The 20,971-nt window shown below is 37.0% G+C and overlaps 1 protein-coding gene across 1 annotated transcript in view; it reads right to left on the bottom strand.

Annotated features, from left to right (window-relative positions):
- CNTNAP1 (contactin associated protein 1) overlaps nucleotides 1-20,971 on the bottom strand; it is a 941,217-nt gene that overhangs the window by 419,422 nt on the left and 500,824 nt on the right. The window contains exon 12 of the mRNA XM_044054679.1: nucleotides 13,068-13,190. Within this exon, the coding sequence (XP_043910614.1) occupies nucleotides 13,068-13,190 (123 nt within the window). The remainder of the gene's footprint in view (nucleotides 1-13,067; nucleotides 13,191-20,971) is intronic.

The following is a 20,971-nucleotide window of genomic DNA, read 5'->3' as shown; positions in this document are numbered from 1 at the left end:
AATACCTCTGTCTTAAACAGAATGCTATTCTCCCAATGTGCTAAGAACATGTTGGCGTAGCTATTGGCACAAGAAGTGCCCATAGCTACGCCATCATTCTGAATGTATATTCCACCATTAAAGGTAAACACATTATTCTCAAGAACCACTTCCAAAAATTGGCATATTAGGTCTATCTGCACTAACCTATAATCACTGTTGATTGAGAGATACTCATGTACATACTGAACACCTAAATTATTAGGAATAATTGTAAACAATGTTTGAACATCTAGGGTGACAAAAATGACTCCCTCCAGAGTACCAAGATTGGTAGTACATTCATAAAGGTCAATAAGAAATTGTTTAGAATCTTTCAAAACTATCTAATTTTTGTCTATAAATAGGACGTAAGTGCCTCTCTACAAAAAATGACAGAGGTTCTGTTGCCCACCCTCCACCTGCCATAACCGGCCTCATGGGTGGGTTTAGGGCGTCTTTATGGATTTTTGCAATCCCTGTATTATGGGAATCAAAGGATTATCAACTTTCAGATATTTATGGGTATCATCTGTGATTAACTTACTTTTCAGGTTATGGTTTTTATGGTTGAAAAAGAAGACGCGAGTGCCTGGTTGTCTCGCTGTTATACTTCACTGTGGATTATAGATGTCTATGTTTTATGTACGCACCTTTACCAGGTCTTCAGAAATTAGACTGTGAAAACAGTGACATGTATACTCATTTCAGGAGTACAGGGAAGTCTCCTGTAAAGACAAGAATACTCTTAGGGGACACACAGAAACTCTGCTTTCCAGATTATACTCTTGAAGAAAGCAACAAGTTAAACACATAAACATCTCATAAACACTCATATATGCAGCGTTAATTGTTCAGTGGTTGAGTATGATGCCTGCTGCAAAGTATGTCACACAGTTCAAAGATAAAAGTTCTTTTACATGCTTTATTCAGCAATCTAGAACACATCCAAGATTTGAATCTTATTACAGTGGTCATTTGCTTATATGCGATATCAACAGCTGGATACTTTCTAAATGTTACTGTAGTGCATGGAGTGCCGTGATTATGTTCCAATATTGGGAAAAAGCTCTTATTTAAGTGCCACTCTCGCACAAGACACAATAATTATCAGTGCTTAGAAAAGTGCTTAACAATTGTTAAGCACCTTTCTAAGTACTCTTAATATGAGGAGTCACACTATTCAATAAGCACTGACAGTGCTAGACGACAAGCGACAGCAGCAGACATATGAACAGCTATGTTTCGGCCTGTTGTGTATGCCTTTAATCTGTTCCAGAGTTAATCTCATATTTTTACCCTGTTCCTAATAAACTTCATTGTCTGGTCAATCAATGAGAATTAACTTCAATCAAAAATGCCAGACAGAGTTTCACAGTTTTTATGGTTCAGAAACTCATACTGATGCAAAACCTGTCATTCTATTAATAGTTACATGAAGTACAGCATTATTTAAAAACTCTCCCTGGCTTTGAACCCTTGCCCCACCCATAAATGTAAGCAAATAAGTTGATAGGTGTGCTGCTACTGTTTGTTAGATGGTGCTCACTAAGGGCTTTACTGGTGAAACACTGAGCTTTTGTTGTTTCTTTATCTAGTACTCATGGAGCAGATAAAGCTCCATGCAGTACAAACAAATATGAATGGGTGTCCAATCGTAACCTTTAGATATGTGTCTTTGTCATGAATGCAAAGATTCACTTATTTCTTGACATCCATGTCTCAAACACATAATAATGCAGTTACAGTCATAGACCCAATCATAATCCTCTACGGTGTGCATTTTCCTGCAAGGATGCATGAAGGTTAGCAACACACCAGCCAATCCACAGTGCTGCAGCTGCATCTGAAAGGATGTCCGCTTTTGCAACAGATCATTCTTACTGTATGTTTTTGGTGCTAGCAAAGCTTTCAAGGGTGTGTATAGCTATGATTAAACATATTCACACAGGCACGTTTAGCAATTGTGTAAGTAAGACTTACATGCTTTGCACTTATTCCATGTAACTGCAATACACATACAAATCCTTAGAGAACAGTCTGGGTCAGTATTTGCTACAAACACATTATACTGTATATGGCTTGGGTCTGATCTAGTCAGTGGTGTGTGTCTGCACAGTTGCCTTGACCTTACAAGTCATATTGCCATGAGTTTGGCATTGTGTGGTACATAATACAGCTCTTACTGAATCACACACCTACAGATATTCATGTGTTTCACCGATGCTGCATGTTGGTGCTTTACCATGGATGCCTATCCTGCACAGGGACATAGATGGCTGTGCACAGTGCTTTATCTATACCTGAATCATGTGGTATGTTTTTTGCAGCTTCCCCTGGGCACTACCTGCAAACAATATTCAGTATGTTTCTGAATAGTACACCGTACAAACACCATTATTCTTAGAAAACACTACATTTAGCATTGGCAATGGCTCAGTTTGGTACTAACAAAGGAAACAAAACAAAGGCTCAAGGTACAAATACATGCTATAAGCTCAAACCATAAAAGATGAATAAACAGTTAAAAAATACAAAGTCTATATGTGAATGTGGTTTACTGAACCCAGTGATTATTATACCCTATTGACAATAGGTACTCTCTGTGTGAGAATGCATTGATTTCCTGTTGAGTAATTAACATGGGACCAGATTTTCAGACTTGCATGGCTAGGGAAACACAAATGTACTATATAACATGCTTTGAAGTACACCAGAGTACCAACCTCTGTAGTGAGGTACATGCTCAAAGAATTTCTCATTCTGAAAATAAATTACACTGTTTGAATCTGGAAAATATGCAATTCTTTTCACAAATCAAAAACTGAAAAAAAAAAAGTTTTCAGAAATCTGTATTTTAGTTTCTGCCATTATTATTTACTGTTATTGACTACATGATCCAAGTTTTTGAGATCTACCATAATATAGTAAGCATTACTTCAGATCTTAGGGTTTGCACTGTATTGAGACGAGCACTACCCAGCTGGACACTTACAGAAAGCCATCACTTTATGGCTCAGTGTATACTGGCACTAAGCTAGGAGTACTACTGAGATAAGCACTGTGCAAAGCTCTACACTCTACAGATAAGCACAACCCAAAGATATGCACTGTACTGAAATAAGCATAATCAGAGGAAATAAACCATACTGATATAAGCATCACCAAAGGATGCCTGCTGTACTGCACAAAATGCTACTAAAGTGTGTACAATACACTGAGATAACTACTACATTATGATACATGCTTCTGTAGGATAAGCATGCTCCAGGAAGCACAATGTGCTAGGACAACTACTACCTTAGACTATACATTGTACTAGGGCAAGCATGGTCCAGGGTGTACAATGTATTGCAATAAGCACTTCCTTAAAATGTGAACTGTACTAGCCAAGCCTTCTTTGGACTGTAGAAAGCACTATCTTAGGGTGTAAAATGTGTTGCTATAAGCATGCCTTTAAAGTGTACATTATACTAGGATAAGCATAACACAAGTGGTGCACTGTATTGTGATAAGCACTTCTTTAAAATGTAAATTGTACTTGAATAAGCCTACCTTGCAGTGTAGAATGTACTGCAAAAAGCACTACCTTAGAGTGTCCAATGTACTAGTATATGCACTGTCTTAGGGTATAGGTTATTCTAGAATAAGCATGCCCCAGGGAGAACACTGTGGTGTGATATGTACTACTTAAGGAATAAACTGCACTGGGACAAGCATGCCCCAGGCTGTACACTCTATTAAGCACTACTCACTGCGTATACTGTACTGGCATATATCACTTTTCTGTTGCTGTAAGTGACATGGCGTTACTATTATGATTCAGTTTAGAAGCACTCTATGCCTGATGTCATTCCTCAAGACAGACAAATTACACAGATACCTGATTGCAGTGTAGATGTTCTTGTGTTCTACTGTTTCATCATTTTCATAATACAGCAGCCAGAGTTGAGAAATCAAAATGACAGAATGTATACCACACTGGGATCACTGATGGAAATACATCAAATGTCCATGGTTTCCTGGTGAATTTCAAAACTAGATCAGTTCCAGAAAACAATCTCAGAATCTAGCTCCATTTTAAATCATTAACCCCCGAGTACCTTCTCATGGTGCCTGTGTGCTTAAACCTGAGCATGCCATGAGAAGATACAAATTTCAAGCTGTTACCCCCGAGTGCTTCCACAAGCGAGAGAAAGTGTACTGCAGATTTGTAGTTCAACTTAATGTAAAACACGCTGAAATGGTAACTGAGTATGTAATTTACCTTATCTAGTTGTGATTCAGTGTGTTTTTACATTAAGGTCACATTGAAGTTCTTTCAGAAAATATGTTTTAAAAGTTCTTGGTAAGCAAGTGGTAGCAGCCAATCGGATGCTTGCATTCCGAGCCACCACTTGCATAACACCTCCACCCCCAGCCTAAACTTCTTTTGTTTTCCCCTAATAAAAAGAGGGTCCAGCAGCAGGTATTTCCTTTCTTTCTGCGAAGAATTGGAGACTTTACCTGCTACTGGATCCTCTATTTTATTTTCGCCAGTCAAGGATTTCATGGACTGCCATATAGGCACTACCAGGAGTTCCCGTTCAGCCACTGCACTGTAGAGTTCCCGGACAGCTCAGCGCAACAACTACCTTCTTTTCCTGCCTTTCCCAACCTAAGTGGTGAGGTACTGTACTTGTTTGTCGGAATTCTGTACTTTAAAATTTTTGTTCGCAAGAGCAGTTTAACACACTGTCATGTAAAGCAGCACAAATGTGAGTCTGCTATCGTTCTACTGTCATCTGATGGCTTTTTCAGATAATAGGCACATCATAAGGATATAAGTGAGCCAAAAGAGCATTAATGGTCCTGGCTGAATTATGGTGTCTGTGTGTGCCTTTTCAGTTGCAATGCACAGTCAATGCAACGTTTTAATTTTTCTAAATGTATACTGCTAGTACTGTTGCTGCCAAATCTAGCTAAATGCATTGTTCACAGTGGTACCCGTCTTCCTGAGAATTAGTAGCTAAGATAAAATACTGGGTATGCCATTGTCGGGTGAATGTCATCTGGTCCTGCTTTATGTCTTGCAAACTTCCTTTGTGTGCAGTACCTTAACACCTTTTGTGTTTATAGAAATAAAATTGCATGGGCTGGAGTCGGTACAACTAAATACATTCTGTCTGTTAGGGACTTTGATTATCCTGTCAGATGTAGGAAATTTAATATGTATTCTCTCCACTGCAGGTGTTTTAGAAGAAAAGCAATATTCATGTTTAAAGCATGTAATGATCTTTTGCAGCCAATGCTTAATATGCAACAATACTTTGACATTCAAACACAAAAACGACACTCAACACCATGGGTTCTAAAGCAGAGGTAGGAAAGAGTAACCATAATTGTTTTAGAAAGTTGCAATGGCAATGCCTTAGTCGTAAAGGGCTTAAATACTAGAGAAGAATGTTTGATAGCTGCTGAATGTTGCTCATTTTCTAGAGAAATAATAAAAAGATCTGTAGACACACTGTGGGATGTTTATCAAACTAAAATTCGTGTTCCTTTTGCGGGTATATGATTGTTGGTTTTCATTGTTATGGTGAAATGAAGTTCGGCTTTTAAGGCTGTTGCATTATTTCTCTGTTATGGAAAAGAAGGTCAGGTGGGAAATTAAAATTGCTTTAGGGTCATCCTACGATCTTGGCATGTGAGGGAGAGAGTGCATCCACTATGTTCTGCTTTGGTGTACATGCTTGTAGTCCTAAGTTGATTATCACGTGTGCCCTGTTGTGCAATTTTGCAAATACATTTTAATTGCGTAAGATGTCTTGGGCTTTTTAATAACGGGGTTAAATAAAATCATCCGTGCAGTAATATTTTCAAAATGTTTTTTTTCATCAAAATCTTGTTAAGTATGTTAGTTAGATAATGGTAGTTATGGAATAAGCCACTTTCCATTATTCCAGTTTCCAACTTCCTGTTTCATGCACTGAAGTGGCTAACCTTACATTCCGTCACAGATGTGTCCTCTCTCCCATATTTCAGAACTCAGAAAGTGAACACCATTTTTAAAATGTCCTTTATCAGAGGTGAAATTCAGTAAAACCATCAGCACACTACAAAAGTATTGTTGAAGTCCGTGGAATTCCAATAAAGTCTTTTCTAGCATCACAGTTTCTTGTGTATAGCCCTAATTCCAGTCCTGCTCTGCTACTGGGAAAACCAAAGCTTTGACTTTCCGAAGATTTGAAAGTATACTATCTTTGCTTTACGCCCCAAAACAAAGTGCTTTTTAATTCAGTTGCTGCAGTCATTATTTGCAGATATTTATTTAGCTAAGGAAAGTAGTATGTCACTGGTTCTCCTTCCCCGTTTATGTTTGGGGTATATTTACACAGTTTGAATTCTGTGGTAGAAAGTGCTGCTTGTGGGTGGGTGGGACAGTCTTGCTGGTGTCAGCCTCTTGCGAGTCTAATCTACAGTCTCAGCACTCTGGTTTAGTAGAAAACATTCCTTGACAGCAGTAGGAGATGCCTGGGGTCAGCATCAGTCTTGGAACTGGACCCAAACATGTCTGCGATGGTATAGAGATGACTAAGTTGAGTTCAGCAGACCCGATGTTGTGACTTTCAACTTTTCACAGTTAGGGGTCGCCATAGCGGAACTCCGCTACGTTAATGATTGGCAGTTGATTTTTACGTGCTGAGTTGCCAGCCCTAACGCACAGCCATCAATGAAGGTACGCCCATTCACGGATGTCTCCACGCAGAAGACGGTCTAGCTGAGAGTCGAACCGGTCAGCGTCTTACTGTGAGGTGACAACGCTACCGCAGCACCAACACCACGGATGAATGAGGAAATTTCCTGGGAGAAGCTAATGGCCAACTACTGGCACACCTAAAACCACAGCTTAAAATATGTCAGGTAGTCATAGTGGTAACAAATAAATACACAACTGCTTAATAAAAAATAATTTCCATGAAGAGGTAGAGAATAAGGGGAGAATTAATGGAATATGTTAGAAGATATTTTTTAATCACATCTTGATGTATGCTGTACTAATACTTGAATACCCAAGACCTACAGCAATTCTGGCTTTATCCTGTAGTGGCTGTCATGAGAGCTGCCGTACTGGTACAGTTGTGTTTTCCCTCAGTATAGTTTTTGTTCCTTTATACATAAATTGGGGTTTTCTTTATTGCTGTGCAGTAATAAATCTGTGAATCTGTGACTTCATAGCCTCTGCAATTTTATTTAAGCTGAATCAATTCCTTTCCAGTGTCAAATCTGATTTCTGCTATCAAAAGACTGCACTGTACATGACTATTGACTACTATATTGCCTCAGTTGTATGGAAAGCTTTCTACAAGGCCCACCTCATTAGTAGTGGCATCTCATCCAGGGACAAGGTGGTTATAACATGCCTGTATTCCTCCCTTGTAAGTCCCATTATTGAGTACAATGCCCCTTTGGCTTGTACCTCACAATGCACATGCAGCAGCTGGAGACACCAGAGGTTCCCCACCCAGAGATTCCAGGCCCTCAAACATGTACCCTGCATGGGCTAAAAGCCCTGTCACTCTACTCAGTCTCCTATAGACTTCTCAGTGCTAACCTCTGTCTGGCATACAAAGCAGTCTCAGACCACATCCTGATGGGGCTGCTGCATATCCGGAAGTCAAGCTCCACTCGAGTAACCTGCACATGTAACCTCAACCTGGTCTGTGACCTCAATAGGACTTGTTGGCAGGGCAGATTTGTGTCTGGCTTTATCAGTCATTTGTGGAATTTAGGTGGGAGGAAGGGCTCAATATCTAAGTGTTATACTATTTTACTGAATTACTCAGGCCTCCTTACTGATGGTAATGAGTGTCTGTTACATAGGTGGGAGGAAGGGCTTAGTAATAGTAATAAGTGTTATAATATTTTTACTGAGTAAGTGTTGCACTATTTGTACTGAATGATTATGGCCTTCTCCTAACAGATGATAATGATTCTGTGTTACATAATAGATGCACAAGGTAATATAATGAATGCCTACTCAACAGGTTATGTGCAGCAATTATCACCTGTGTCTGAGCTTGCATAACTTTGCACGTCATTATCACAGTGCAGTTCCAATATAGCACTGAGTCATTATCAGTTTTCAGGCCAAACTCTCAGCAGCTGCCACTGTTATTTACATAAGTAGAAGCCGTTATCACATTGATGAATTCATCAGGCAGACTTGGGTTTTTCTCCACTTGGAGTGTAAGGCAGCTGGGGACTCTGTCCCACAGGTTGAGGATAGAATGGCAATAAGAAAAATAAGTTATGTACTTGCCATAATGTTCCATCTGTGTTCTCCTTGTCCTGGGAAGCTGTGACAACATCTGAGACACTTGATAAGTGTAAGCATGGCCTGGGAGAACAACCATTTACAGGTTACTGGTGTCCATTACAGACATAGGTGCCAAACCAGGGATGGATTTCTGGTTCCGTATCCAATTGTCCATCTTGCACTTGAACTGAGTTAGGGAAGGACCCCAGTTCACATGGATGGGGAGCCTGTTCCATAGATGCAGTAGTCTCTGGGATACATACCTATCGCTCCAGCTTCATTTTTGTCCTCATTAGAGTGTGTGTGCGTGTGTGTATATGTGTGTGTGTGTGTGTGTGTGTGTGTGTGTGTGTGTGTGTGTGTATATGTGTGTGTGTGTGTATATGTGTGTGTGTGTGTGTGTGTGTGTGTGTGTATGTGTGTAATATATATATATATATATTTATATATATATATATATATATATATATATATATATATATATATGTGTGTATGTGTATATATATATATATATATATATATATATATATATATATATATATATATGTGTGTGTGTGTGTGTGTGTGTATCTATATATATATATAGTAATAGTAATAATAATAATAATAATAATAGTAATAATAATAATAAAAAGAATTGTGGATAGGAGTGAAGATTTGGATGGGCTAACAAGGGAATGTATATGATATACATATATATATATATATATATATATATATATATATATATATATATATATATAGTCTTCCAATAGATCTGTCAAACATCAATAGTAATCTGTTTGCATTTTCTTTCCTGTGCAGGTTTGTCCACCTTCTGACACTGACATGACTTCACGAGCAGGAGAACGACAAGTGAGAGTGTGGGTATTTGGCCATTCCTACATTCACTGGGCTGCCAGCCATGCCTCCGTAACTGAAAACCAGTACAACTTGAGCTTCCCCACATCCAGTGTGAAGGTACACTGGATTGCAAAAAGAGGTATGCATTGGAGCGTAGTACTGCAGTTGGAAGAGAAGTGTTCCATCTACCCTGTGCCTGACATTCTTGTGCTGCACATTGGAGGGAAAGATGTCATCAGTCAACCACTCGGTAGGCTACGGTTTCAAATCACAACAATTTTTGAACACCTGCAGTCATGGCGGTCACTTTGTCATTTTGTGTGGTTTGATATAATTCCTCGACAGATATGAAAAACAGTCAATGGGCAGCTCACAAGGCCAGACATTTACAGAATGGGTTCATGCATGGCTTGATGCACAGGGTCGGTGGATCTACAATTTGCCATGATAGCATCACCGCGGAAGATGTTCACCTGTTCAGAAGGGATAGGTTTTACCTAACTGAGGAGGGCATTGCATTGTTCTTGACCATCCTCCGTGAAGAGAGCTAGGCAGAATTGGCAAAATGCAGCCTGTGAGAAGAATGGAAAACACCCATGGCCATGTAGGACCACTATAGTAAGTAAAACTCTATTATGAAATGTGTTGTGTAAAATATATTTCTCTGAGTTTGGCAAATAACTGTGGTAAGGAGCTGGTGAGGATGCTGAGAAAGAACAACTGTTTCAGGAGAGTGCTACCATGCAACAATCTAATGTCAGTGACCATCCTGCAATACTTCATTTTTTAGTTTGCTTTTATCAGGTATGTGTAGAGTTTAGATGACAGGAAGGGCTTACTAATACAGAACTTGTTCCCTTAGATCCATTGCTGAATGGGCACATGTAAAGAGAAAAGGCATAGGTAAGGCAGACTGCTGACACTGAAGGAGGTTGTGAGACTGCAGTATTATCGGCTGTCTGAGTGGGTAGCCAGCACAGCTATCTGACAGATGAGATGAACTTGCCTGCCACTGTCCCATGCCTGTTCTGGGTTAATTAGTGGAGTGGTGGTCCTTACCTTGCTTTTTCTCTTTACATGTACCCATTCTGCAGTATGTTGGCTACACCAAGAATGTGTATATTTACAATCATATGTGTCTACATGGTAAAACAACTGCTTCTGAATGCTGTACACATGTACATATATCAGTTTTTTAGGACTTGGGTTATGGAACTTATGATTTTGTTTTCATATTTTGGTAAATAACTTTGCAAGGGAGCATGTCAGTGTGCCAAGTAATACCTCATTTTGAAGACAGTATTGATAGTTCCAACATGGTAAAATAATTGTGTCTGTATGTTGTACACATGTGCAGATATCAAAGTTTGTTTCAGACATAGGTTATGGAAATTATGATTTTTTTCATATTTTGGTAAATAACTTTGCAAGAGAGCATCTGAATATGCTAAGTAATAACTCATTTTGAAAACAGTATTGATAGTTCTAACATGGGAAAAGAATGGTGCCTGTATGTTGTACACAAGTGCAGATATCAAAGTTTGTTTCGGACTTAGGTTATGGAAATTATGATTTTTTTCATATTTTGGTAAATAACTTTGCAAGGAAGCATCTGAATGTGCCAGGTAATACCTCATTTTGAAGACAGGATTGCTGGTTAGAACATGGTACAAGAAGTGTGCCTGTATGTTGCACACATGTGCAAATATCAAAGTTTGTTTCGGACTTAGATTATGGAAATTATGATTTTTTTTCATATTTTGGTAAATAACTTTGCAAGGGAGCATGTCAGTGTGCCAAGTAATACCTCATTTTGAAGACAGTATTACTCCTTACACCATGGTGAAAGAACTGTGTCTGTGCACTGTACACATGTACAGATATCACAGTTTTAATCTTGTATGATTATGAAAATTATACATTTACAGTACTTCTCATTATTATGCCCATATCTTTGCAAGGGAGCATGGTGATCACACAAATGATGCATCATTTTGAAGCTAACATTCAGATGCACAACTTCTACACTGATATGTAGGCTCTGTCTGTTACAGGTGATGAGATATTATGCTTTGTTTATTTATCAGTTATGACAAATAATATATTAATTATATTTCTGTGAATATCTCAAGAAAGGAGCATCACACAGTAATGGTTACAGTATCATTTTAAAGCTGACATTCATACTAAGACATTAAATTCAAGTTGTATGGGTCTGCATGGTACATTCACCAAAATATTGTGCTTTGCTTTTCCAAAAAGGTAAAAAATATGCGCAATATCAGCATTCCTTGCCAAATATTTACTAAGGACTTTGATATGCACTATCAAGATTTACACTTTTGGAAAGGTCAGTGTCTGCTGAACAACTTTTGCATTTAAATTTTTAGTCTAGCTCTTATAGTTAAAGAGTTATGAACATTTGTTTTCTGTATGGTATTACAAATGGATTTTCTGAAAATGAGCTCAGACTGCACTGTTGTTCCTATTGGTAGAATTAAGCAGGCAGCTTTTTCTGAGCTGCTCCAGAGTGAATGAGTTAAAGTTACATTGCTTTTACTATGTATGATGAATGTTAGAAATTGAAGAAGTGTGCAACTGACAGCATAAGGTGAACAACAACATGGCTGAATAGTTATCTTTTGAAAAGCTTTGCATTTGGATTTTAAAATACATCTGATCCTGACTAAAATCCATATTAAAAATGCTGACATCTCTATATGTGATGGCCAAACACATCAGAACACATCCACATTTATTACATGATGTAGTACTTTCTGCTCCATAGTAATTTTTTTGTTTATTTATATTTCTTACTTGACTATGCATTTTGTTTTGGCAGTTGAAATTTTCAAATAAGGATCATGATAACAACTGAATTTATGCACAGACACATTTAGAAGAGTTCCATTTTTAGAATAACATAAAATCAACTGCCTTGCAATACCACAAGAAAAAATATGCATGCAAGACATGCTACTATCTGATTATGATGTAAGGGCCGATAGAAAATCAAATGAACTGTGAAGATGTAAGAGATCATTACTATAAAGCAGGAAAGTACACATTCTTTAACCATAATATCTAAACATCAGTTATTCATGATAATCAGTAAGAGATAAAACTAACACATGCTCTACAATTATATGCAGCATATGCTATTTTTTTAAGTTACATTTTACAATTAATTAACAATAAAAGAAAGGACTTATTACTTAGATCCTTATACAACTGAAAACAGTACTGTATGCCATGTGGTGGTTGAAAATTGAGGACAGAGTGGAAGATGGAGAAAGAAAAAATAAGGAAGATATTGGTAAAAATAAAGATTAGCTAGTTTAAAAGTCAGAGAAATTCCAGGCAAAGGGAAAGCTGAGAAGTGTTTAGGTATCTGTTCTTCAAGACTGCTGCAGTCTTAAAATAATATCAATTCCATTGTAGGTTAAAACAAAGCCAGACAGTGCCTAGGGGCAGTAAAAGAGGAAGGATGGTATGGAAAGTGATAGAAGCAAAATGACCTGCCTTTTTTGCATATTTTAACACGTGGCATATACTACTGCACTCATTCCTTTTTTTTGGAATAGGCAACAGTTCGTTGGGAAATAAATGTTAGCTTCTGCATGCAGGGCGGTTTGCTAGCTGGAATTATCATAATTGTTTTTTGTTTTTTTTAACATGGATTCATCTGTACATGGTTCATATTAGGATAGTATTTTTTAAATGTCATTAATTGAAACTAACATGGCTTCCTTTTATCAAATCTCACCAGATACATCTGAAAATAAACTGGTAATAATCTGTTAAAGACTTCAGGCAAAAATCATTAGTGAATTATTGAAAGATTTGTGATTTGAATTGCATTTTCCCCAGAAAAAAAAATACTCAAATAAATTAATGCACAACATACCTTTCATAACACACCTCACTATAAATGGACGGAGAGGCCCACTTCCATCTGGATCAATGGTATAGTTATCTGATGCAATCTTTCCACTCAGTCTGTAGGCTTCACATGATTCCTTATAGAGAGCTTAAATAAAAATGCAAATTAGTAAAAATATTACTTCATTGTATGAATTAAAATTTAACAAGCTGCATTTGGATTAACCATAAGGGAAGAGACAAGTGATCTTTCATGCAAAGCAGTTAATTCAATGCTTAAGACTATATATTTGAAATGGTTTTATATATAATCCATTTTATCATGGGGCATCTCATGGAAGGCCTCTTCACTGAGTATCCGACTTGTCAGCCAAACTAGTGAGTCAAACCCATTCCATCAAGTGCTGTCATGGATGAAGGGGAGCACTCTCACATCTCTATAGAGGGATTAAGGTCCACTTTCTGTGATAGTGTGATCTCTACTAATTGTTGCAATAAGGTGAGATAATGTATCTAAGTTTATTGCCTTTCTGATGAGTTGGTCAGGTCAGATGTTTAAACTCATGAGCTGATGTACAACAAGTTTGCAATTATTAAAGTGTGAAAGAAACTGAGCTCTTTGCAACATCTCTCCTTTCAAACTTACTCATGAAACCTTAAAAAAGATCACTACCATTCTGAGAGATGAAGATTTGTGATTTATAGCCCTGACAATTATCGTTCAGACAAAATAGCTGCAGAACACCAAGATGATAGATTGAAATTTGGCACCTTTAGCTAACCAAGGAAGATGATGATCTGGAGAATGTAGATAAACTACGACTCCAACCTTCCTGTCTCAGATGAATATGGCTATACTGTGACCTGCCCCAGTAACTTGTAACAGTTTCCTCAGACTGGTATTTAGGTTATCAAAATTCCTTTAGTGGTGGTGGGAACTTAGAGTATTTCACTATGCTGTACATCATAGTCCAAAATAAATATTTCAGAACCAGCTCTAACTAGATTCAACATTTCAGAGTCTGATTTATCTAAGTTAGCTTTATTTATTTATTACATTGATGAGAATTTAATATATGGTCATATGATACAGTAGATGAAATTATAGGAATAGGAGCAAGACAGTGTCTTAACACAAAGAAGTCCACTCAAGTAAAGGAATTGGGTGAATTCAGTTGCTCGAGGAAAAAACAGATCAGGTTATCACAAAAAATGACTGCTCACATTAAAACTTATTGTCAGAATTGTCAAGAACTTCTAAGAGGTGGAAGGAGTTCTGCAATTGTGCATAATGTAAGAAAAGAATTATTTTATGATAGTTTCTGTCTCTCCCCAAAGTGTATACAAACATGTCTCCAGCTGACTGGGTTGTCAGAAAATGGCCTGCTGCACATTTTATTTTTTTAGTAATAACTCCATGACTGGGTGTGGGTATCACAGGATTTAACCATGGCTGGCGTGATTTTATCACAAGGGTGAAGCCGGAGCGATGACATGAAATAAAGCCAACTGTGGGTAAATCTTGTGATACACACATCCAGGAGTGTGTTATTGTTGTTATACAATGATATTATTTAAGAAATTGCTTAGCTTTCTTAAATAATATCTTTGTATAACAGCACTGTTGTGTTCCTCCCCCTTCTTCCTTGTTTGCTATGTACTACGCATGCATATGGAACTTACATTCCCATGCTTGCACAGTACACTGGTACTGTTCAGAAAAAGAATCTCGGTTGCTGTTTTTTTTTTGCCTGCATTCTTAACATAGCAATGTAAGAAACCTAGACAAAGCCCAAGATAATGTTCCAAAGGTCCAAAAATAGGAACAAATTTTAAATATTGCTCTTATAAAAACTTAGAAAATAGCTAAAATAAGAGGTGTTTGTGTTAGCATGCATTTTCTGAAGAATATGAGACCTGAACCTCAAATGACTGTTATTAATGACTTATCTCCAGTCACTTCCCAGAAAAATACAATGTTTATGAAGAAAACACCACAGTTATGATGCAAAAATCTGGACATTCTACAAACATCTGGACAGTTTAGAGGTATGAGAGTCTGCTGAGATTTTTAGGAGGGACAGCACAGAAATACAAGGAAAATCATGTACATTTCTGTTTCTTTAGTCTCGTGAAAAGTACCTGATTTTTCTTGTATTTTGCTCTATCCTCTAAGCATATGTCAATAGAAAAAAGTCAGGCAGCACAATGGTACTTCAGCAGCTGGATTTTTTTCACTTGTCATATGCTCTATTTACAGCAGGTATGCTGACTGGGCTGTACAATCAGTGTGCATGTTTTTGAATGGCAATAAGCAGTATTGTATAATTGTGTTTGTTTCAGTTCTGGGAGATAGGTTAGCAATAATTCATATTAAGGTGTGTTTTACGCATGGTAAACCTATGGTCAGAGTGGTTTGATCAAGAAAGCAAAGCCCAAATGATCAAACAAAGCCAGTAGTGGGTAGACCTGTGCGAGATTTACCAATGGTTGATATGATATGACCATTAGGAAAAGTCCAAGTGATAAACAAATCCAGCCACTGGTAAACATGCATTACCCATTCCTAAACAAGAGTTACTCCTGATTATATAATGACATTATTTTAAAAAGAAATATCTTATCTCTTTTAAGTAACTATTGTATGAAGACATGTATTTTGTATTCTGTCTCATATTAACGTACAATCAATGTGAAGGTCATATTTGTGCCAAAGGAATCTTGTAGCAAGTCACATCATGGTTAGTTGAAACCTATAATTTGGTGAACTGCAGCCATAAACCTCCATCCATTCATTGACTCTTAGAAGAGAATGCCAGAAGACCATCCCTTTGCAGGACCCATGGTAGTGGCTTTTAAATAGTTCAATCAAGAGTTTCATTGAGTTTCTGATGGCTTTTGTTTTTTGGCAAGATGCAAGTCGGGGCTACCAAAGCCAACATTATACATGAAGAGGCAGCAAGCGAACTGGAACTAGACTGGGAGCTAGCAGCTTCCAGTGTAGAAACTTTACAGGGGGTTCCAACGCTTTGGGAACAAGAGGATTCTTTTGTTGAATTGACTTTTTTGTCTGACACAGAAGTAATTGTTGATATTGAATCTGTTCAGATTTTGCTTGAACAGAATGGTATGGGAACAGTTTGTTTTACATCAAACGAAGAAACCATGATGGTTGGTAATATTTATGAGCATCCTTTTGAAATTCTTAATGATAAAGGTGACTTTACTGTTCTCAATTTTACAACACAATTATTTGATGTGGAAGTTGCAAAATTACTTCATAAGGGCCTATATTTTGTGCCTACCAAGCATCAGGGACTTGAACTTTAGATTAATGTTTAATCAAATGATTAGTAATGAGAATAATTTGCTGTTTTGTAAAAAAAGTTTATATAATCCTCCCCTGGTCAATTTTTTGATTTTTTTTTGAAAAAGTGTGACTTTGATTTCCGAGCTTTGCTTGGGGGTAAAGACAATTGTGTCTACAATTTTTCTGATAAAGAAAGGGTCCTGTTGACAAAATTAATTAATGACAAGTTAATTCGGGTTATGAAACCCGATAAGGGGGGTGGGGAGGTTTTAATGTCTAAACAAGATTACACTAATAGAATTAATGTGCTATTGTTGGATGACACAGTGTACAAAGAAGTTTCTAGTTTTGTCAATGTCTCCTACCATAAAATTGATATTATGCTACAAGATTTACAAGATCAAGGACTAATAGATGTTAGGTTATTAGAATTTTTGCAAGTGAAACTTCCGAAAATACCTTGTATCTTTGGTATACCAGAGATACATAAGGACAAAGTGGACCCTCCCCCAATGAGGCCAATTGTTAGTGCGAATGGATCTAAGACAGAATTTATGGAGAAATACATAGATTGTGCACTAAAAGATGCTCAAAAGTGAAGAGCACATTTGTATAGATTTGTGGCACTTTCTTAGAAAATTTAATGCTGTACAATGTGATAGAAAAGCCACTTTTCTAACTGTGGATGCTGTGAATTTGTATAACTCCATCCCACATATAGTGGGGACAGAGTGGTTTGAAGAATTTTTGTACGAGAGCACATTTGACATCGACCAAGTGACCATTCTTGTTACACTTATGGATGTTATGTTAAGAAACAATTTTTTTTTCAAGGGTCAATATTTCTTTCAAAAAACAGGGGTCGCCATAGGGGCTATATGTGCCCCTGTATTTGCAAATATAATTATGATGATGTGGGAAAGGAAATACCTATTTAATTCACCATATACTCAAAAATGGAGTTTATATTTACGTTATATTGATGATTTGTTTTTTTTATGGGCAGAAGTTATAAAGACATTCAGAATTTTATATTGTACATCAACAGTACTACTGAATTTTTGGAGTTTACTTTTACCCATGGGGTAGATAGTATCAATTATTTGGACATTGTTATTAAAAAGAAAAACACACACTACATTAGTGATCTTTATCGAAAGCCAACTTACAGTAATAGTTTATTGCATTACCAAAGTAATCACCCTGAGCATGTAAAGAAAGGCTTAGTTAAGGGCCAACTTAGACTGGCCTTGGGGCCAACTTAGACTGGCCTGAATGGTCACTAGAGATGACCAATTTCTTGTCCAATGTAATGAACTTATTAAAATGTTTAAGTCTCGTGAATGTCCATCTGATTTACTAAAAGATTCATTGAATGAAATTTGTATTAAAAGAGAGAAAGGGACTATAGTACCACTTCTGAATTACAGTAAGGTGATGAGTCCCATGGATGTTCATCAGAGAGAGGGTACTTCAATGAATAGGGATTTTAAATGTTTATTTGTTACCAGATTTTCAGTGGCTTATCAGTTTTTATCTAACATTTTGAACAAGAATCGGTACATCTTCCATAGTTTTGATGGTGTTAATGATAAATTAGGTCCAAGACCATGTATAGTTCATAGGAGAGGGGTCACTTTTAAACAGTTGTTGGAAAACAAAAGTAGTGGTCCTCCAGAGGGACGGTTATTGGGTATGAAAAAATGTGGTTTTTGTTCCCAATGTTCTTTAGTGAAACAGACAGGATAAAAATCCACAACACTCTTATAAAACTAACAGGAAATTTACTTGCAATACATTACGGGTAGTGTATGCTACTTTATGTGAAGGATGTACTGGTTTTTAAATAGGGAAAACCAAAAGAAAATTTAAGGAAAGGATGTATGAACATGCAAGGGACATAAAAAAACAGAACATTAATAGTGCTTTATTTCGACACATAGAGAAACACCCATCCCACAGTTTTAAATTTGTCATTATTGAAAAAATATCTCAGGACCCTAGGGGTGGACCATGGAATGAAACTAGATTTTAGAGAGCTATGTTGGCAAATTAAGTTAAATGCATTAATTAAACCTGGTTTGAATGATGCTATTAGTTTAGTTATTTGAAATTGTGTTCTTACAAGGTTTAGGATAATATTTCATTATTCAAAGACAGGTTTTCAAACAATAATGTTTAAGTATATATTTTTGTTTAAATGCTTTATCTATAGTTATTAGGTTTATATGCAAGTGCCACAAACTAATATGAATGTGATTTTATTTAAATATTCATAGTAGCTAGGTATTCATTGGGTTGTTTTATCATATGATTTAATTGTATGAAGTATTTAAACCTGTGTTTTTTTAAATATGGCTGTATTCTGAAGAAGTCTTTGATATATACTGACACAAGTGCTAAATAAAGCAGATTTTTATGCAAGGATGAAGTTTTGTCTGGATTTGGCTATTGCTTAAACTTTTGTACTGGTTCTTGTTTGTGAAGATGCAGCTTGATATAGACATGTTTTGACAAAAGAACAAACAGGCCACACTAGTGCTTGCACAAAACATCATGCTAAGTGTATTTGTTTTTTAAAGATGTGCCCTATTGTTAATTCTAGGACTCCTATATTCTGGTACTTAGATTAAATAATTTTAAGCAGTTCTTGAGTGTTTTCCATTGGGGCAATTTATGTGAAGTAGAGGATGGAAGATGTTTCTTTTTTTATTTTTCTGGTTTACATTCATTCCCCTATTTAGCAGCATGGAGAATATGGAAGAATATGATGGCTGTAACTGTTATCTTTAGTAGCTACACCCACCGTTTAATTTTATGAACTTTTTATCGTGAGTAATTGCACTGTCTAGTCAGCACACAAATTTCAAAAAACGAATTAATTTTTGTTGTATAATTTCCTTCTCCCCCTTTCCAAGCAAGAATGAATCAGCAGGTGTTCTGCAGATTTATCTTTAGACATGATTCATTTTGCTTCATATTAAACCTTATTTCCTACAGCTACTGAGGATTCAGCAACAATACAATAAAGGAAGAGCAGCAGTCGGTGAACGATCTATCAATAAAGAGTTATGTTTTACAGTGCACTTGTCTGTGAACGATCTATCATTAAAGAGTTATGTTTTACAGTGCACTTGTCTGTGAATGATCTATCAATAAAGAGTTATGTTTTACAGTGCACTTGTCTGTGAACGATCTATCAATAAAGAGTTATGTTTTACAGTGCACTTGTCTGTGAACGATCTATCATTAAAGAGTTATGTTTTACAGTGCACTTGTCTGTGAACGATCTATCAATAGAGTTATGTTTTACAGTGCACTTGTCTGTGTGGACAAGATTTCTTTATATGCACTTTTAATTTATTCCTTTGTTGACCAGATAGAAGTGGTCATTATGAACCCTTTTCTGCTACAACCCAGGCCACAAGTGCAGGGGAAAGTACAATATATATGAAAACTGCAGAGTAGTAAAAATCAGCATGCATATTTTACAATTTTTGGGGGGTGGGGTGCGGACTGGAGAACCATAGATACACACATAACATTCAAGGTCCACACAGACAACAACAGAGGTCAGAAATGAACTCCAGCCCTAAAGCTGTAAGGCAGAGATCTTAACCACTGAACTACTGTGCTATTGTTATGTTTGTGTTTCAGGTGTGGTATGTAGATTTCTTGTTCTCTTCCCATCCACTAAACTTGCACAAATACTTTTATACAGACCAACTTTGGTGGGGTTACAAAGTTGAACAGAGGGAAACTAATTTTTCATTATAAGCTATTTTACTTCAACTGGCAAGAGAACCAACAGCTACATCTCCAACAATTGCCAACCCCACTAGGCCAAAATGCCCCCCCTTGCCCTTCAAAATAGAGCCACTCCTGGGGAGGGGGGTACTACCATGAAGTTGGGCAGCTCTTTGTAAACCTGCCAGATGTGAAAGCCAGTAAACTCTGGGGATAATATAATCTAGTGGCAGCACTGTACATTTTATTATTGACCTGAATTCTTCCCATGTCAGTTTATCATGCATACTGCTGAGTGGGGACTGCAATGCAAGCCCCTAAATGTTATGCCTTTTCATTTATGGACTGACCATTGTTACAGTACAAATTTCTGCTTGACGGTTCCATGTGCCCTACTCAAGCCTGTGGCCCTAGTGAAATTCAATTATCCTTATCCTACAAAAAGTGCCCAGAAGGCACGTCCATACATGTCTGTGAAAACATTTGCAAAACACTGTCTTATCAAGATTTTGGCACGGATTTTTGACAGGTAGCAGCACCATAACAACTCCATGGTGCTTCACTCTACATTGAAAAGTGGATAAAAGCTATCTGATAGAAATTGCCTACTAAGACTTCTGAACTGTCTTAAAATAACAATAAGAGTGCCATAGGAATAAAACCAGCCAACTTGTTTAAACATGCTCAGAAAGAGCAGTATTTAGTTCAGTGGCAAATAACTGACTGTCTTTAAAAAATGCTCTGCATACCAAAACATGATAAATAATTTTCTTTAACTGTGCATTGCCAAGGAATCCCAGTAGTTTTAATCTTAGTGTCTCTCAATCTAGCAACCCCTCCCCTCCATATTCCTAACTATCACAATAAGCCTA

This window comes from Protopterus annectens, chromosome 13.part0 (genome assembly GCF_019279795.1).
Source record: "Protopterus annectens isolate FY-2018-M chromosome 13.part0, PAN1.0, whole genome shotgun sequence".
NCBI lineage: Eukaryota > Metazoa > Chordata > Ceratodontiformes > Protopteridae > Protopterus > Protopterus annectens.
Note: the sequence above shows the minus strand (reverse complement) of the source record. Positions and strands in the feature narration are given on the sequence as shown.